Source organism: Lissotriton helveticus, chromosome 7 (assembly GCF_964261635.1).
Source record: "Lissotriton helveticus chromosome 7, aLisHel1.1, whole genome shotgun sequence".
Lineage (NCBI taxonomy): Eukaryota > Metazoa > Chordata > Amphibia > Caudata > Salamandridae > Lissotriton > Lissotriton helveticus.
Genome location: NC_136068.1, coordinates 1016066003 through 1016080721, shown reverse-complemented (window position 1 = coordinate 1016080721; position 14719 = coordinate 1016066003). Strand labels below are relative to the sequence as shown.

The following is a 14719-nucleotide window of genomic DNA, read 5'->3' as shown; positions in this document are numbered from 1 at the left end:
CCTGGTTCCACTGACATGCTAGACATTCTTGTAATGGGCGCATTTGCAGTCTTGCATGAGGGAGGAGAAAAATGCAAGATGCCATCATTCCTATTATCTGCATGAACACTCTTGCTGGTACAGTGTGTTGTGGTTGAAATCTTCGAACTAGTGTTTGTATAGCATTTATCCTGATGGGATTGGGATATGCTAGTGCTGTGAGAGTATTCACTGTTGCCTCTAGATATTGTTGCATTGTAGACGGTTTGAAATGGGATTTGGCTAGATTTACTGTGAATCCCAGACTGTGAAGCAACTGTATTGTTTGAAGTGTGTGTTGAACACAGCTGTTTTGGGAGTTTGCTTTTATGAGCCAATCGTCTAGGTAGGGAAACACATGAAGTTGTTGTGTTCTGAGATGGGCTGTAACCACGCGAGGCATTTGGTGAAAACCCTGTGTGCTGTAGTGACTCCGAAAGGGAGCACCTTGAACTGGTAGTGTTGACCATCTACCACAAATCTGAGATATTTCCTATGAGAGAGTTGTATTGGAATGTGGAAATAGGCGTCTTTTAGATCTATAGTGGAGAGAAAGTCACCTTGCTGCAGTAGTGGAAGCACTTGTTATAAAGTGACCATGTGGAAGTGGTCTGATTGAATGTAAAAGTTTAGCGGTCTGAGGTCCAGTATTGGTCTTTGAGAGCCGTCCTTTTTTGGGGTTAGGAAATAAAGGGAGTAGACTCCTGTCCCTTGATGAAGTAGAGGAACTGGCTCTATTGCGTCTTTTTGTAACATTGCCACGACTTCCTGTTTGAGGAGCGTTAGATGTTCTAATGACATTGGACGCTGTCTTGGAGGAATGTTGGGGGGTGTAGAAGTGAGTTCCAGGCAATAACCATACTGGATAATTTGTCTTACCCACCTGTCTGTTGTGATGGAATTCCAGACAGGTAGGAACTGTGAGATGCGTCCCCTGAAAGGAGTGGGATGATCGGGGGAATCGTAGGGAAGTCACTGCTTATTGTTACGGGAGTTGTGGGAGTTGTGGGTGTTATAACCTCCTCTATTGTATCCCCTAGAAAAGGAGCCCTGGTTGGGACTTTTATAGGAAGATGTAGGGTGTTCTGACGTATTGGTTTTGGAACCTGCTCTATAAAAGGAGCGACGAAAGGAGCCTCTGGCAGATGGTGACTGTAAGGCTCCCATAGACTTTGCTGTTTCTGTGTCTTTTCTTAATTTTTTCTAGAGATGCATCAACTGCAGGCCCAAAAAGGTGCTCTTGATCAAATGGTTGATTTAGGATTGTATTTTGTAGCTGTTGCTTAAAACCAGACACCCTGAGCCAGGCGTGTCTACTTAGCAGAACACTAGTATCTATAGCAAGTGACGCAGTGTCTGCTGCGTCCAGTGCACATTTGATTGAGGTATTAGTAATAAGTCTGCCTTCCTGTATAAGATCATCAGCTTAGTCCTTATATTCTGGGGGCAGATGTTGAGTGAGCTTCTCTAGCTCATCATAGTGAGCCCTATCATATCTTGCTAGAAGGGCTTGTGTGTTTGCTATTTTCCATGAATTCGCAGCCTCAGACACCATACATTTACCTGACGTGTCTAATAACTTAGATTCTTTGTCAGGAGGTGGTGTGTCACCTGACCCTTGGGAGTTTGCCCTTTACGTGCATTGGCTACTACTAGTGAAACTAAGGGAAGTTGTCCCTTAATGTAGATAGGGTCACTGGAGTTAAGAACCCTAGCTCTGACTGGGTCTTTAAACACCTCAGGAGCATGTCTGAGAAGGCCTTGTAGTATGGGTAATACGTGTGTACATTTTTGTGGTTCTGCAAAAGTCTCCAATAAAAATTCTTCCTCTACAGGGTCTGAATGAAGTTTGACTTTGTGATATATAGCTGCTCTGTTGATTAGTTGTGCAAATCCCACATTGTCATCTGGTGGGGATGGTTTTGAGGGGTAGAAATCCGGATCATTTGTTAGATCAGGATCAGTGTTATGCTCATGCCATGGGTCTGTTTCCTGTGGTGAATAATCAGGACCTAATGGCATTATGTCTTCATCTAATTGTCCATGCCCCTGTGAATCATCACTATCCTGTAAATCTGGAGAGTGCAGTGGTGAAATAATTAAATTAGGGTTAACAGGTGGTGGAGGTGAAGGTGGTGGTGAAGTGTTAGTAGCTATATGGATTTTCTTTGGAGGAACTGGAATTTGTGGTAAATGTCCTGGTTTCCTCTTTTTAGGTGGCTTGGTGACTATATGACCAGTCTTTGGGTAAATAAATATAGTAGTCTGCTTTGGATCCAGGAAGAAAAGCTCTTCAGACTCAACAGACTTGCTTGGCGTCGAAGATTTGTCCTTGGGAGCTGCTTTTGGATGTTTTGGGACATTGTCCGGTATAGCAACTTTACCCCGTTCCGAAATTTTTGGTGCTTTGCGTTTTGATGGTACCAAAGTCTTTTCTGTGTGCTTTGGTGCCGACGATTTCTCTGTTTGCTTTGGGACCGAGTTTTTATCCGGCTGTTTTGGTGCCGGTGGTTTATCCGGCTGCTTCGGCGCCGATGCTTTATCGAGTTGCTTCGGCGCCCATATTTTTATCAAATCAAATCAAAGCAGGTACATTTGTAAAGCGCAAACATATCAATAAAAAGTCTCATGGCGCTTGCAGAACGGCTCTGACTGGACGGTGACTTAATTGTCAAATAACCATGCTTTCAGCTGTTTGCGGAACCGGTTGTGATCGGGGATGGTGCGTAAATGGACAGGGATTTTATTCCATGTTGTCGGGCCAAGAATAGAGAAAGATCGACCACCTTTCCTAGCAGTATGGATTCTCAAAGTAGTGAGCAATGAGGTATTGCTTGATCTAAGGGTCATGCAAGGCTGGTACCACTGTAATTTTCTGGACCAAAATTTGGTCCCATTCCATACATGTGCTTATGGATAAGACATAAGGTCTTAAAGAGAATTTGTTTCTTTACTGGAAGCCAATGTAATAATCTTAAACAGGGAGCAGAGGAGGTCCTAGGAGGAAGGGCAAGGACCAGCCTGGCTGCCATATTCTGTACTATTTGAAGCCTTTTCAACAGTTTTTTATTAATTGAAAGCAGCAGGGCATTTCCATAGTCCATTCTATTGATTATCAGGCCCTGTACCAATGGATTCCAGGCCTCCCTAGGGATACACTTGAAAACCTTACGGAGGCTCCGCATCACTCCGAAGCAAGTACCAGAGATATGATTTACCTGACCCTCCATGGATAGTTGGTTGTCCATGTAGATGCCCAAATTACGAACAGTTGATTTAGGGGTAGGACAGGGGCCGAGGTTGGAGGGCCACCAGTCCTGAGACCAATACTCTTGGGCCCTGCCGAACAGCATGATCTCGGACTTATCTCCGTTCAGTTGGAGATGGTTGGAATTCATCCTTCTGTCAATGTGAGACATGCATTGTTTGAAGCGCTGTTTTGTTTCGGCTGGGTGCGGACCAATGGTGATCAGGATCTGCGTGTCGTCCGCATAGGATATGACATCAAAACCGTAGGATAAGATCACCTTGGCCAATGGGGTCATATATATATTGAAGAGGGTCGGGCTCAAAATAGAGCCTTGAGGTACCCCCATCTTCACTGGTTTCCCCTGAAACATTTTTGCCCATTTGGACTGTGGTGACACAATCAGCCAGGTAGCTCTTCAGCCACTTTAGGGCATTTCTCCTGAAACCAATCACCCACAGCCCGTGTTCTAAAATGCTGTGGGAGAAGGTGTCAAAGGTGGCAGATAGGTCGAGCAGGACAAGAAAGGCTGACTGATGTTTGTCTAACGCCAACCTGACATTATCCATAACTTCGACCAGAGCTGTCTCAGTGCTATGTGCCGCCCTAAAACGAGACTGTGGAGGGTCGAATCATTTGTGGCTCTCGAGGTGGGCTAATAAGTGTTGGTTAATAAGTGATTCCATCATTTTATCAAACTAGGGCAGTAAGGATATAGGGCGATAAATAAGAGGTAGTTTCTGGTCGGCTGTGTTTTATTTTAATATGGGTCTGACCCTCGCGGCCTTCCACATTGTGGGAAATGTTGCCTCCGCTAGAGACTTATTAAATAGACTTATAAGATCGTCTAGAATTACTGGTGCAATAATGGGGAAGAATTTTGGGGGTACAGGATGTGTAGGTGAGCCTGATTTTATCCTCGTCATAACAGTAGTAACCGATTTATTGTCGCACTTTGCAAATTCATTCAAGATACAGCGCAGGTTCTGAGACAGGCAATGCACATCCTCAGAGTAAGTGTTGCTATGCAATAACGGAAAGGATTTGTGAATGGCTAAACATATTTCTTCAAAGAATTTGGAAAGCGTGTCCGCCCAGTCCTGAGTAATTGGGACCGAGGGCTGGTTGGGAGGGGAAGTGAATTCTTTGTAAATTTGATATAGTCCTTTACAGGAATTTTCAGCCTGATTTATCCAAGTTAAAAAGAATTGCTCTTTAGCCAACTTGATATCATTCATATAATTGTGGTGGATATCTATATAGTTTGGTCGATTTTAATCATTTTGTTAGGGATAACAAATTTTATCATGTAGTGGTCTGACCATAATATTGGGGCAGGGGGTTCAATTTGTACACCTGAAAAGTTGGTAAATAGAAGGTCCAATGTATGGCCAGCGTTATGAGTAGGGCCCGTGATACCGTTGGCAGAGACCGAGCGTGTTCATGTTTGAGATCAATTGGTCAGTATCTGAATTTGACAAAGCCTCAGCATGATAGTTAAAATCACCAATTAGAAGGACATTTTCCGAGGCCAGTACATGGGGAGCAATGATTTCTAGCAATTCGTCATGAAAGTCCTCTTTGGGTACAGGAGGTCTATAAGCTAAGGCCCCTCTCCAAGTACCATTTGATAGGCCATTTATCTTAAAAATGCATATTTCAATGTGTCGTGCACTCTTAATTTCAAGAACTGTGATAATTAGGTCTTTCGTGGAGGCTACCAATAAACCGCCTCCTCTTTTCTCTTTCCTATCCACTCTGGTTATCTTATAGTGGGGCGGAAAGGCGTTAGACACATCAGAAGCACCTTCATGCAACCAGGTTTCTGTGATAAAGCAGATGTCAGAAACTTCCAGATCTAAAAGACTCCATACCTCTAGCGAATGCTCTGGGATGGAACGGGCATTCAGATAGACAGCGCTAACTTGAGTGGAGATGGAGGATTGGTTGGGACGCAGAACATTTGGAGCTTGATTAGATTTGTTAGGACTTGTTGTACCTGCAACGTCTAAGTTCCATTGTACTTCAGCATCTTGTCAATTGGGAATTTCTAAGTGGGGTTTGTTGAGACTTCTTAATTCAGTGCTCGAGTATTTTAATAGTGCCATGTTACCTTGGAAGTTGTGGTGTTGCTTCAAGCTGAAAGGTGACTGAGGCTGGAAGTAAATAGGCAGGGGTCCTGGCGTCTGGAGGCGGTCGAGCGCGGACGGGCGCAGACGGGCTTGCCTTTGGCGTGCCTTAGGCGCGCCACTGCGCGCGTCGGCGCCCAGCCATGCTTTAAGTAGGAAAGGGTGGCGGGCAAAGTCTAGGCTTCTAATTGCAGCTTCCGGGCGGAGTCCCGGAAGGTAGAAGATTGCCAGATGACCCTCCGTACAACCGGCACGAGCCGTGACGGACCGGGGTCAAGGCAGTGAGAGGGATTTCAAGAAGCAGAGATGAGGTAAGAACGGCGAATTTAAAATGAACAACAGTTATACAAGAGCAGATTCTAGACAGTGATAATATATCTACTGGCTATCTGGTATAGTATGTGAGGCTAAAATAAGTGAGTGCGGCGAACTAAATATAAAACAACACTTTATTTTATCAGCTTAAAATCATAGAATTAGTCCTACAAACTGGCTGGCATGACAATTTAAATCGTGCTAGCAGAATGTCTTCTGGCTCCGGAAGGTTGTCGGGACCTGGATGGAAGATGTCCGGAATGGAACCTGTGCCTCGCTGCATGTCGCGGCGTCAAGCTCAACGATCCCGGATGGTCTTCTTTGATTTAAATGAGAGGCAAACTTCACAATTGTCCTTTCGATGTTCAGGAGAGAGGCACAGATTGCAGACAGGATGGAGGTCCAAGTGTTAAAATTTAGCCCAACACTGTGGACATTTTTTAAATGGAGTCCGTTCCATCAACGTCCGTCTTTATCGGCGCTGGTAGGCCCAACAGCCCGCGTCGAGGTTCGCAGGCGTCGAAGAGTAAGGGAAGTTGTAAAGGGTGCGCGTCGAAGGCACGCGATCGAGACAATACTGTTGAGAACGATTCCGTTCCGGAGCACAGCAAGTCACATCCGAACACAATGGCGGAAAAAACAATCTAACGATGGAGCCAAAGCCCATGCACACTGCCCACCGAAGGAGGAGTCACCAGCCTCATGACTACAAGAGTTCTTCAAAGACAAAAACAACGGAAAGTATTCCGTCAACGGCGCCAACTAGGGCTCTGTCAACTGAATATTTACGCTCCACCTGACTAAATGACGAGGGTGGATCGTCAGTTTGGCAGACAGGGTACTTTGTCACATTTGTGGTGGAGTAATCTGAACACCAAAGTCTAAATTAGCCCCTAAGACAAGTCTGAGATTCCTCCTGTGAAATCACAGCATTAACTGCAGCAGTTTCCCGGTGAGTGACCAATTTGGTGTTTCTTTTTATTTCCCCACAGATTTGACCTCCAAAAGGGGTTCTGGAGTCTGTATGGCAGGCTTGTTCTATAGGGAACTCACCTATGGTGGCAGCTGAGAGGGATGGCTCTGCACATACATAAAGAATGCTCTGTATTTGATTTATCTGCTGTGGTGCTGTGCCATTCTACATAGTGTGGTTGACTTTAGAGTGCAAGCTGGAACATGCTAGATGAAATCCTAAGCAAGTACCACAAACAGGCTAGCAGAAAACCTTCATGAGAACCCCTCCCCTGCAAAACATATTTATTTTGTCAGCACTCTAACTGCTGCAGTGGCAGAATTCCATCTACAGCTATACTGTCTGACATAAATATTACATCCTTAATATTGTTTACAAAAACATTGTCCCATTGGGTATAAACCTTATATCCATTACACCAATGTAGCAGCATTTTTGTAAACAATATTAAGTACCCAATATTTATTTCTGACTACATTCTGATAACGATATTCTGGTACCATACCAATACCCATTCTGCCCCCTCTTTTTGTCCCTAAATATCCTATCTATTGACTTTTTCTTACTATTTTGTATTGTTGATGTGATTTTGTACTTGCCAGTGAGCGTATGATCCCGCTATCTATGGTACACCTGCCTCTCTTTCTTATTACCAAGAAATACCTTTTAAGCGAGAACTTTTTGAATGGGTGTTTAGTCACCCAGGATGCATTGTTGACAGGAAGAATGGCTCAGTGAGGTACACATCTATGACTGAGAGATGTATTGATCTGCAGAATATGGGTTTTTAATCTAGAGAACTTAGTAAATAGTTTTTCAGAAAATGCAGAATTCCATCCTTTCCTGGTTGATGCTTTGTGTGTTTTTAATTCTCCTAAAGATGTGTTAGTTACACTTGGAAAATGTATCTCTCAGGATAACATATGCTTGCGCTACATGCCACCATGGGGATAGAAGTCTGAACAAAGCTTCTGACTCCACTCTTTACTTCCTGCTCATTTCCTCCTGTATTTGTTTGACTTCATAAGGGGAAGCAGATGGACTCTGGGGTATGCAGTGATGAACCCATTTATTAAGAATACTGTTGATAAGGATTTAATTTATCAAGAGAATTTCCACTGCACAATAGAGACAGGTTAAGGTACTTTGTTACCCACCTCTTCATTTAATAGTGATTACTCTGCGGAGGAGCAATAGATGGATGTAATGGACATACCTGAGTGCTCGAGGGTCCTACTGCTCGTCGCGGGACCTTAATATCAAATCCTCCCTTGGGGTCCTTCTCTCCTCTGAGGGCCGGGTCATTGGAAGGCTCTCGACTTCCTTCCCAGTCACAGATCGTCTTCCGAATTGCTTGGAGGACACTTGGGGAATGGGAATGGCAGTTATTGTAAAGCTTTCAGCCATAAAAAAAAGTCACAGAAAAGTATAAAGGCATTAGTTTATAGCTTCAACATTTATACCCTGTTAGCGCAAGAACTGATATCTTTGTTTTGGGAGATGTAACACAAGATCCCACCGAATTAAATCTGCATTCCCATTCAACTTCATCTGCTTCAACCTGACCAGTGCGGTACTAGACACAATTAATCTAACTTCTTTACCTCTTGCACAGTTTTGGGAACAACACCCACATTTAATTTCTAGGCACTATAACCTGGTTAAAGGAACATTTTGTCCTCCTTAAGTTGGAATTGCTGCTTTTAGTGCTATCCAAATAATGTGAATCTCTGCATTACTGTGCCAAGCCCTCTGCCCTCAATAACATCCACTACAGTGCCTTCCATAGAGGTCCTTGTAATACTCCATCATTTCCTAGTTGATGCCTTCAACCTTTTTACACATAATGACACTCTGCCTCAGCCAGTGCCATCCAAACTGTCCCATTCAAACGCCATCCACCTTGTCATCCTGTCCTGTTTAATGCACTTTTCTCGGTTTTCCATGAAAGTGTCACTCAACAACATTTTAGCTCTATCTTGTGCCCTTCTGTCCTATGCACATATCTTCACACACTGCTCCCGGCAATATCCCTCAGACCTATCCAGCACACTTCCAATGCAAGTCAGCTGGTCTCCGACCAGGCCTTACACATCAAAATGTCTTTAACACCAAGGATCATCAAGTCCTACAGAACATCCTCTACATCTACATGGGCATATTTGGCAAAGTTCTCTCATGTTTCTGCTCTTTTCTAAAAAAAAAAAAACATAGCCATCAATACATTCAAATGAACAATTCTAACCCCCCCCCCCCCCCAAACATGAGTACCATACGTAGGGAGCTGGGTCTTTATACAGTGGACCAAAGGTACACTGTGTAAAGCGTCCAGGCAAATCAGGATTCAAGCAAGCCGGGCCGAAGAAGGCTGTGATGCCAGAAACCGGTCCCCGGAAGCTTGTTTCCTTCCCAGTATAAGAATTGGCTTGGTAGTTTGGTTTGCCCTGTTCCCATCATGCTCTGCGACAGGGACAGACTAATTTGCATATAGCCAGGTTCTGAGCTGGGATGGTGCATTGAGCTAAAAAACGGTGATGGATTAAAACCATGATCTCTTGACTTGGTAAGAATATTATGCATCATTCAGAAACTCTGTCCATCACCACCCCCCTTTTCCAAAATCGGTTTTATCCACACTATGTGTGGGAGGGTATGCTCAGACGTGAGTCCCTTGCTCATTGCACCATTAGGATTCAAGCAAGCCGGGCCGAAGAAGGCTGTGATGCCAGAAACCGGTCCCCGGAAGCTTGTTTCCTTCCAAGTATAAGAATTGGCTTGGTAGTTTGGTTTGCCCTGTTCCCATCATGCACTGGGACAGGAACAGACTAATTTGCATATAGCCAGGTTCTGAGCTGGGATGGTGCATTGAGCAAAAAAACGGTGATGGATTAAAACCATGATCTCTTGACTTGGTAAGAGTATTCTGCATCATTCAGAAACTCTGTCCATCACCACCCCCCTTTTCCAAAATCGGTTTTATCCACACTATGTGTGGGAGGGTATGCTCAGACGTGAGTCCCTTGCTCATTGCACCATCAGGATTCAAGCAAGCCAGGCCGACGAGGCTGAAATGCCAGAAACCGGTCCCCGGTAGCTTGTTTCCTTCCCAGTATAAGAATTGGCTTGGTAGTTTGGTTTGCCCTGTTCCCATCATGCACTGGGACAGGAACAGACTAATTTGCATATAGCCAAGTTCTGAGCTGGGATGGTGCAGTGAGCTAAAAAACGGTGATGGATCAAGCCCTGATCTTTGGACTGGGTAAGAGTGGTCTGCTTAATTCAGGCACTCTGTTCATCACCACCCCCTTTTCTGAATCATTTTGTCCACCATAAGCGTGGAAGGGTATACTCAGATGTGAGTCCCTTGCTCATTGCACCATCAGGATTCAAGCAAGCCGGGCCGACGAGGCTGAAATGCCAGAAACCGGTCCCCGGTAGCTTGTTTCCTTCCCAGTATAAGAATTGGCTTGGTAGTTTGGTTTGCCCTGTTCCCATCATGCACTGGGACAGGAACAGACTAATTTGCATATAGCCAAGTTCTGAGCTGGGATGGTGCAGTGAGCTAAAAAACAGTGATGGATCAAGCCCTGATCTTTGGACTGGGTAAGAGTGGTCTGTTTAATTCAGGCACTCTGTTCATCACCACCCCCTTTTCTGAATCATTTTGTCCACCATAAGCGTGGAAGGGTATACTCAGATGTGAGTCCCTTGCTCATTGCACCATCAGGATTCAAGCAAGCCGGGCCGACGAGGCTGAAATGCCAGAAACCGGTCCCCGGTAGCTTGTTTCCTTCCCAGTATAAGAATTGGCTTGGTAGTTTGGTTTGCCCTGTTCCCATCATGCACTGGGACAGGAACAGACTAATTTGCATATAGCCAAGTTCTGAGCTGGGATGGTGCAGTGAGCTAAAAAACGGTGATGGATCAAGCCCTGATCTTTGGACTGGGTAAGAGTGGTCTGCTTAATTCAGGCACTCTGTTCATCACCACCCCCTTTTCTGAATCATTTTGTCCACCATAAGCATGGAAGGGTATACTCAGATGTGAGTCCCTTGCTCATTGCACCATCAGGATTCAAGCAAGCCGGGCCGACGAGGCTGAAATGCCAGAAACCGGTCCCCGGTAGCTTGTTTCCTTCCCAGTATAAGAATTGGCTTGGTAGTTTGGTTTGCCCTGTTCCCATCATGCACTGGGACAGGAACAGACTAATTTGCATATAGCCAAGTTCTGAGCTGGGATGGTGCAGTGAGCTAAAAAACGGTGATGGATCAAGCCCTGATCTTTGGACTGGGTAAGAGTGGTCTGCTTAATTCAGGCACTCTGTTCATCACCACCCCCTTTTCTGAATCATTTTGTCCACCATAAGCGCGGAAGGGCATACTCAGATGTGAGTCCCTTGCTAATTGCACCATCAGGATTCAAGCAAGCCAGGCCGACGAGGCTGAAATGCCAGAAACCGGTCCCCGGTAGCTTGTTTCCTTCCCAGTATAAGAATTGGCTTGGTAGTTTGGTTTGCCCTGTTCCCATCATGCACTGGGACAGGAACAGACTAATTTGCATGTAGCCAAGTTCTGAGCTGGGATGGTGCAGTGAGCTAAAAAACGGTGATGGAACAAGCCCTGATCTTTGGACTGGGTAAGAGTGGTCTGCTTAATTCAGGCACTCTGTTCATCACCACCCCCTTTTCTGAAACATTTAATTTCTAGGCACTATAACCTGGTTAAAGGAACATTTTGTCCTCCTTAAGTTGGAATTGCTGCTTTTAGTGCTATCCAAATAATGTGAATCTCTGCATTACTGTGCCAAGCCCTCTGCCCTCAATAACATCCACTACAGTGCCTTCCATAGAGGTCATTGTAATACTCCATCATTTCCTAGTTGATGCCTTCAACCTTTTTACACATAATCACACTCTGCCTCAGCCAGTGCCATCCAAACTGTCCCATTCAAACGCCATCCACCTTGTCATCCTGTCCTGTTTAATGCACTTTTCTCGGTTTTCCATGAAAGTGTCACTCAACAACATTTTAGCTCTGTCTTGTGCCCTTCTGTCCTATGCACATATCTTCACACACTGCTCCCGCCAATATCCCTCAGACCTATCCAGCACACTTCCAATGCAAGTCAGCTGGTCTCCGACCAGGCCTTACACATCAAAATGTCTTTAACACCAAGGATCATCAAGTCCTACAGAACATCCTCTACATCTACATGGGCATATTTGGCAAAGTTCTCTCATGTTTCTGCTCTTTTCTAAAAAAAAAAAAACATAGCCATCAATACATTCAAATGAACAATTCTAACCCCCCCCCCCCCCCAAACATGAGTACCATACGTAGGGAGCTGGGTCTTTATACAGTGGACCAAAGGTACACTGTGTAAAGCGTCCAGGCAAACCCCAACTGGTTTACAGAGTCACAAATGACACCCCAAATGCTCTCTTTTGTGGTAGTTTGGGCGAGCAGTTAGGCATATCAGAGTGTAGTGCTAAGCATTTATTGTACACACAAAGGCAGTAAGTGAGATACACACTCAATAAAGAAATCCAACACGAATTAATAAAAATAAACACAATGTTTTATATGAATTTAGATGCCAAGATCATCAGAACTATTTTTAAAGATATTAATTTTTACAGTTTTCAAAAGTTGACAGTGCAATTTTAGGCAGCAGTAGTGTTGTGCTATGAGGGAAATTCATGTACTGCATTCTTAAAAGTGAGTTACGGGAATGTTGTTTGGGCTTAAGGTGAGTATGGGGCAAGGTCCAAGGCAGCACCAACAGGCCACTTCAAGTGGCACTGGTGCGGCCGAATGCAGAGTTGCTTTACAGCATTGGGTTCCCCATTCACTTCAATGGAGATTGGTCCAGTTAGAAAAAGGCTGCAAACAGGGACAAGGAGGCCATTTCAGGTGAACCCACGGGGGGGAGGGGCTCAAACCTTGAGATGCTCGGCTTGTAAGGACACTTTTGGTCCACTTCTATTTGGGCTGTGGGGCTCAAGTCCAGTGGTGTCTTTTGGCATTGGGTCACGTACAGGAGACACTCGTGGTTGGAGGGGGTCAGCATGAAAAAGTCTGCAGGTGGCAACGGAAAGTCACACCCAGGCAAACCCTTGAGTCGGCTCAGTCTTTGGCACTGTTAACCCTCTTGTACTGGGGCTGTGGGGCGCTGGTGCAGAGGTAATTTGAGGTGTTGGTGGCAGCGGTCAGAGACTCTCTCTCTTTGTCTGATTTTTGCAGAAGAGGGGCAAACAGGACAGCTGGGCCACTGCCAATGTGGGTCTCACTGTCCCTGAAATCCCTCAACATGCCGGGTGGTCTTCCAAGACTTTGGTGTCCAGACTGGACACAACAAGCCCTGGTGGCTGCAAGAGGTATGGTACCTTGGGCTGCTCTGGTTGATCCTGGCATCCCCACTCCTGGAGGGAGGACGGATCTGACCTGTGGGAGCACGTCAAACTTTTCCTGGGCATCTGCAGTGTCGATAGTACCGGTAAGCAGCAGGACTGTGAACCGGACCTTGCTTGTTTGGTGCCTGCGCAGGAATTGCTCCTCTACTTCAAGGGAGTTTCTTTGGTGAACGGCGAAGCCCTGGCAGCCCTCCAGGTTTCTTGAAGTCTGCACTGTGGCAGGACAAGTCTGTTTCTTACAAGATTGTCGGGGCAGCAGGCAGGGTCAGTCGTTGCTCCTCTGTTCTTGTGACAGCACTCTTCTTTGTCCACCTCTTCTCTCTGTCCATCGAAATCTGAAGTCCTGGTATCAGGGGGTCCCCTAAATACTCAAATTAGGGGAGTGAGGGATAGTAGCGAATGGGATACTTACCCCTGGGGTCACTACACCCCCTAGGTGACCACCTCCTTTGGGGAGAGGGCATCAACTTGTACCGGAATTTCTAATTCCACCACACACAAGATGGTGGAATTCCTAACGTCGTGTTCACTTCAGGCTGTTCACCCTAGAGGTGTGTCCAGCCTGGCAGTGCAACACGCTCCTGCACAGCTAATTTTCCCACCTGTCCTGGTGCCAAAGGGACCCAGTGCAGGGTGTGGCATCTCCCCTGTCTGGGGAAGCCTTGGGTAGCATATCAAAGGTGGCAGAGGCCTTTTTACTTCCTGACTTACTTGCCCTCTTGGAGGAGGAGGAGTGAACAACTCTTCCCAGAGCAGGCATTGTTTGTGATCTCTGAGAGCTTCTGACCCCCACCGGCAAGATCTTTTCCTCCACCAGCGGCTGCCCCTCCACTCCTGACAATCTAAACAAGAGACTAAACCCTTGTTTTCTCTGTATACAATGGAAAATCATAGAATTTGAATATTTTGTACAAATAAGGTACAGGAATGCAAGATCCACCATTCTTCACTATTACTGAGAATGTAGGACTACTCTGCTGATGATCAAGCTATGTTTTATTTGCCCACTTTTGTAAATTTCTATTATGCATATTTAACCAGCATGTGGTATATTTCCAGTGTTCTTTAAAAGGGCTCAGCTGCCCTTTAGGTCTAGTACCCCACCATGTAAATACCTACTATAAACAAAATAATTAACACCCAAATTCAGCCAAACACCCAGTGATGGATTTCTCTCATATGTAGTAGGAGCTGTCATCCTCTCCTGTGGGCCATTCCTCACCTCCAGGTGTGGAATGTCTCATAACTCCAGAGACTCTAGATATTGCCAGATATCAGACACCATATTAACAATTCACACCAAGGAAGTGCTTGGCTACTGATTCCAGGAACTCCTGCGTTCTGCAATTTCCATTATTTCTGCTCACCTGATCAGAACATTTTTCTTCTTCCTTACGGCTTGCCTGAGCGGCTCCCTAAGGGTCACCTGGGCAAAGTCCTGCAGTGCCGCGTAGATGGTGTTTCTGATGGCCTGGTTAAAGACACTTTCCATTCGACCCATGAGCACCTGCAAGCCTTTGATCATGGCGATAACCTGGAGTATGGAGAAATGGTACCCCATGATGAAGAACGCCAGAGAATGAATAGCACAGGGACAAAGTCAAGAGACCATCATGCACTCAGAC

The 14719-nt window shown here is 45.4% G+C and overlaps 1 protein-coding gene across 4 annotated transcripts in view; it reads right to left on the bottom strand.

Moving 5' to 3' along the window:
• CYFIP2 (cytoplasmic FMR1 interacting protein 2) overlaps nucleotides 1-14719 on the bottom strand; it is a 197798-nt gene that overhangs the window by 76584 nt on the left and 106495 nt on the right. For all 4 annotated transcript variants that reach the window (XM_078653715.1, XM_078653712.1, XM_078653714.1 and 1 more), the window contains 2 exons: nucleotides 14462-14628; nucleotides 7899-8046 (listed from right to left, as the gene is read on the bottom strand). In XM_078653715.1, the coding sequence (XP_078509841.1) occupies nucleotides 7899-8046; nucleotides 14462-14628 (315 nt within the window). The remainder of the gene's footprint in view (nucleotides 1-7898; nucleotides 8047-14461; nucleotides 14629-14719) is intronic.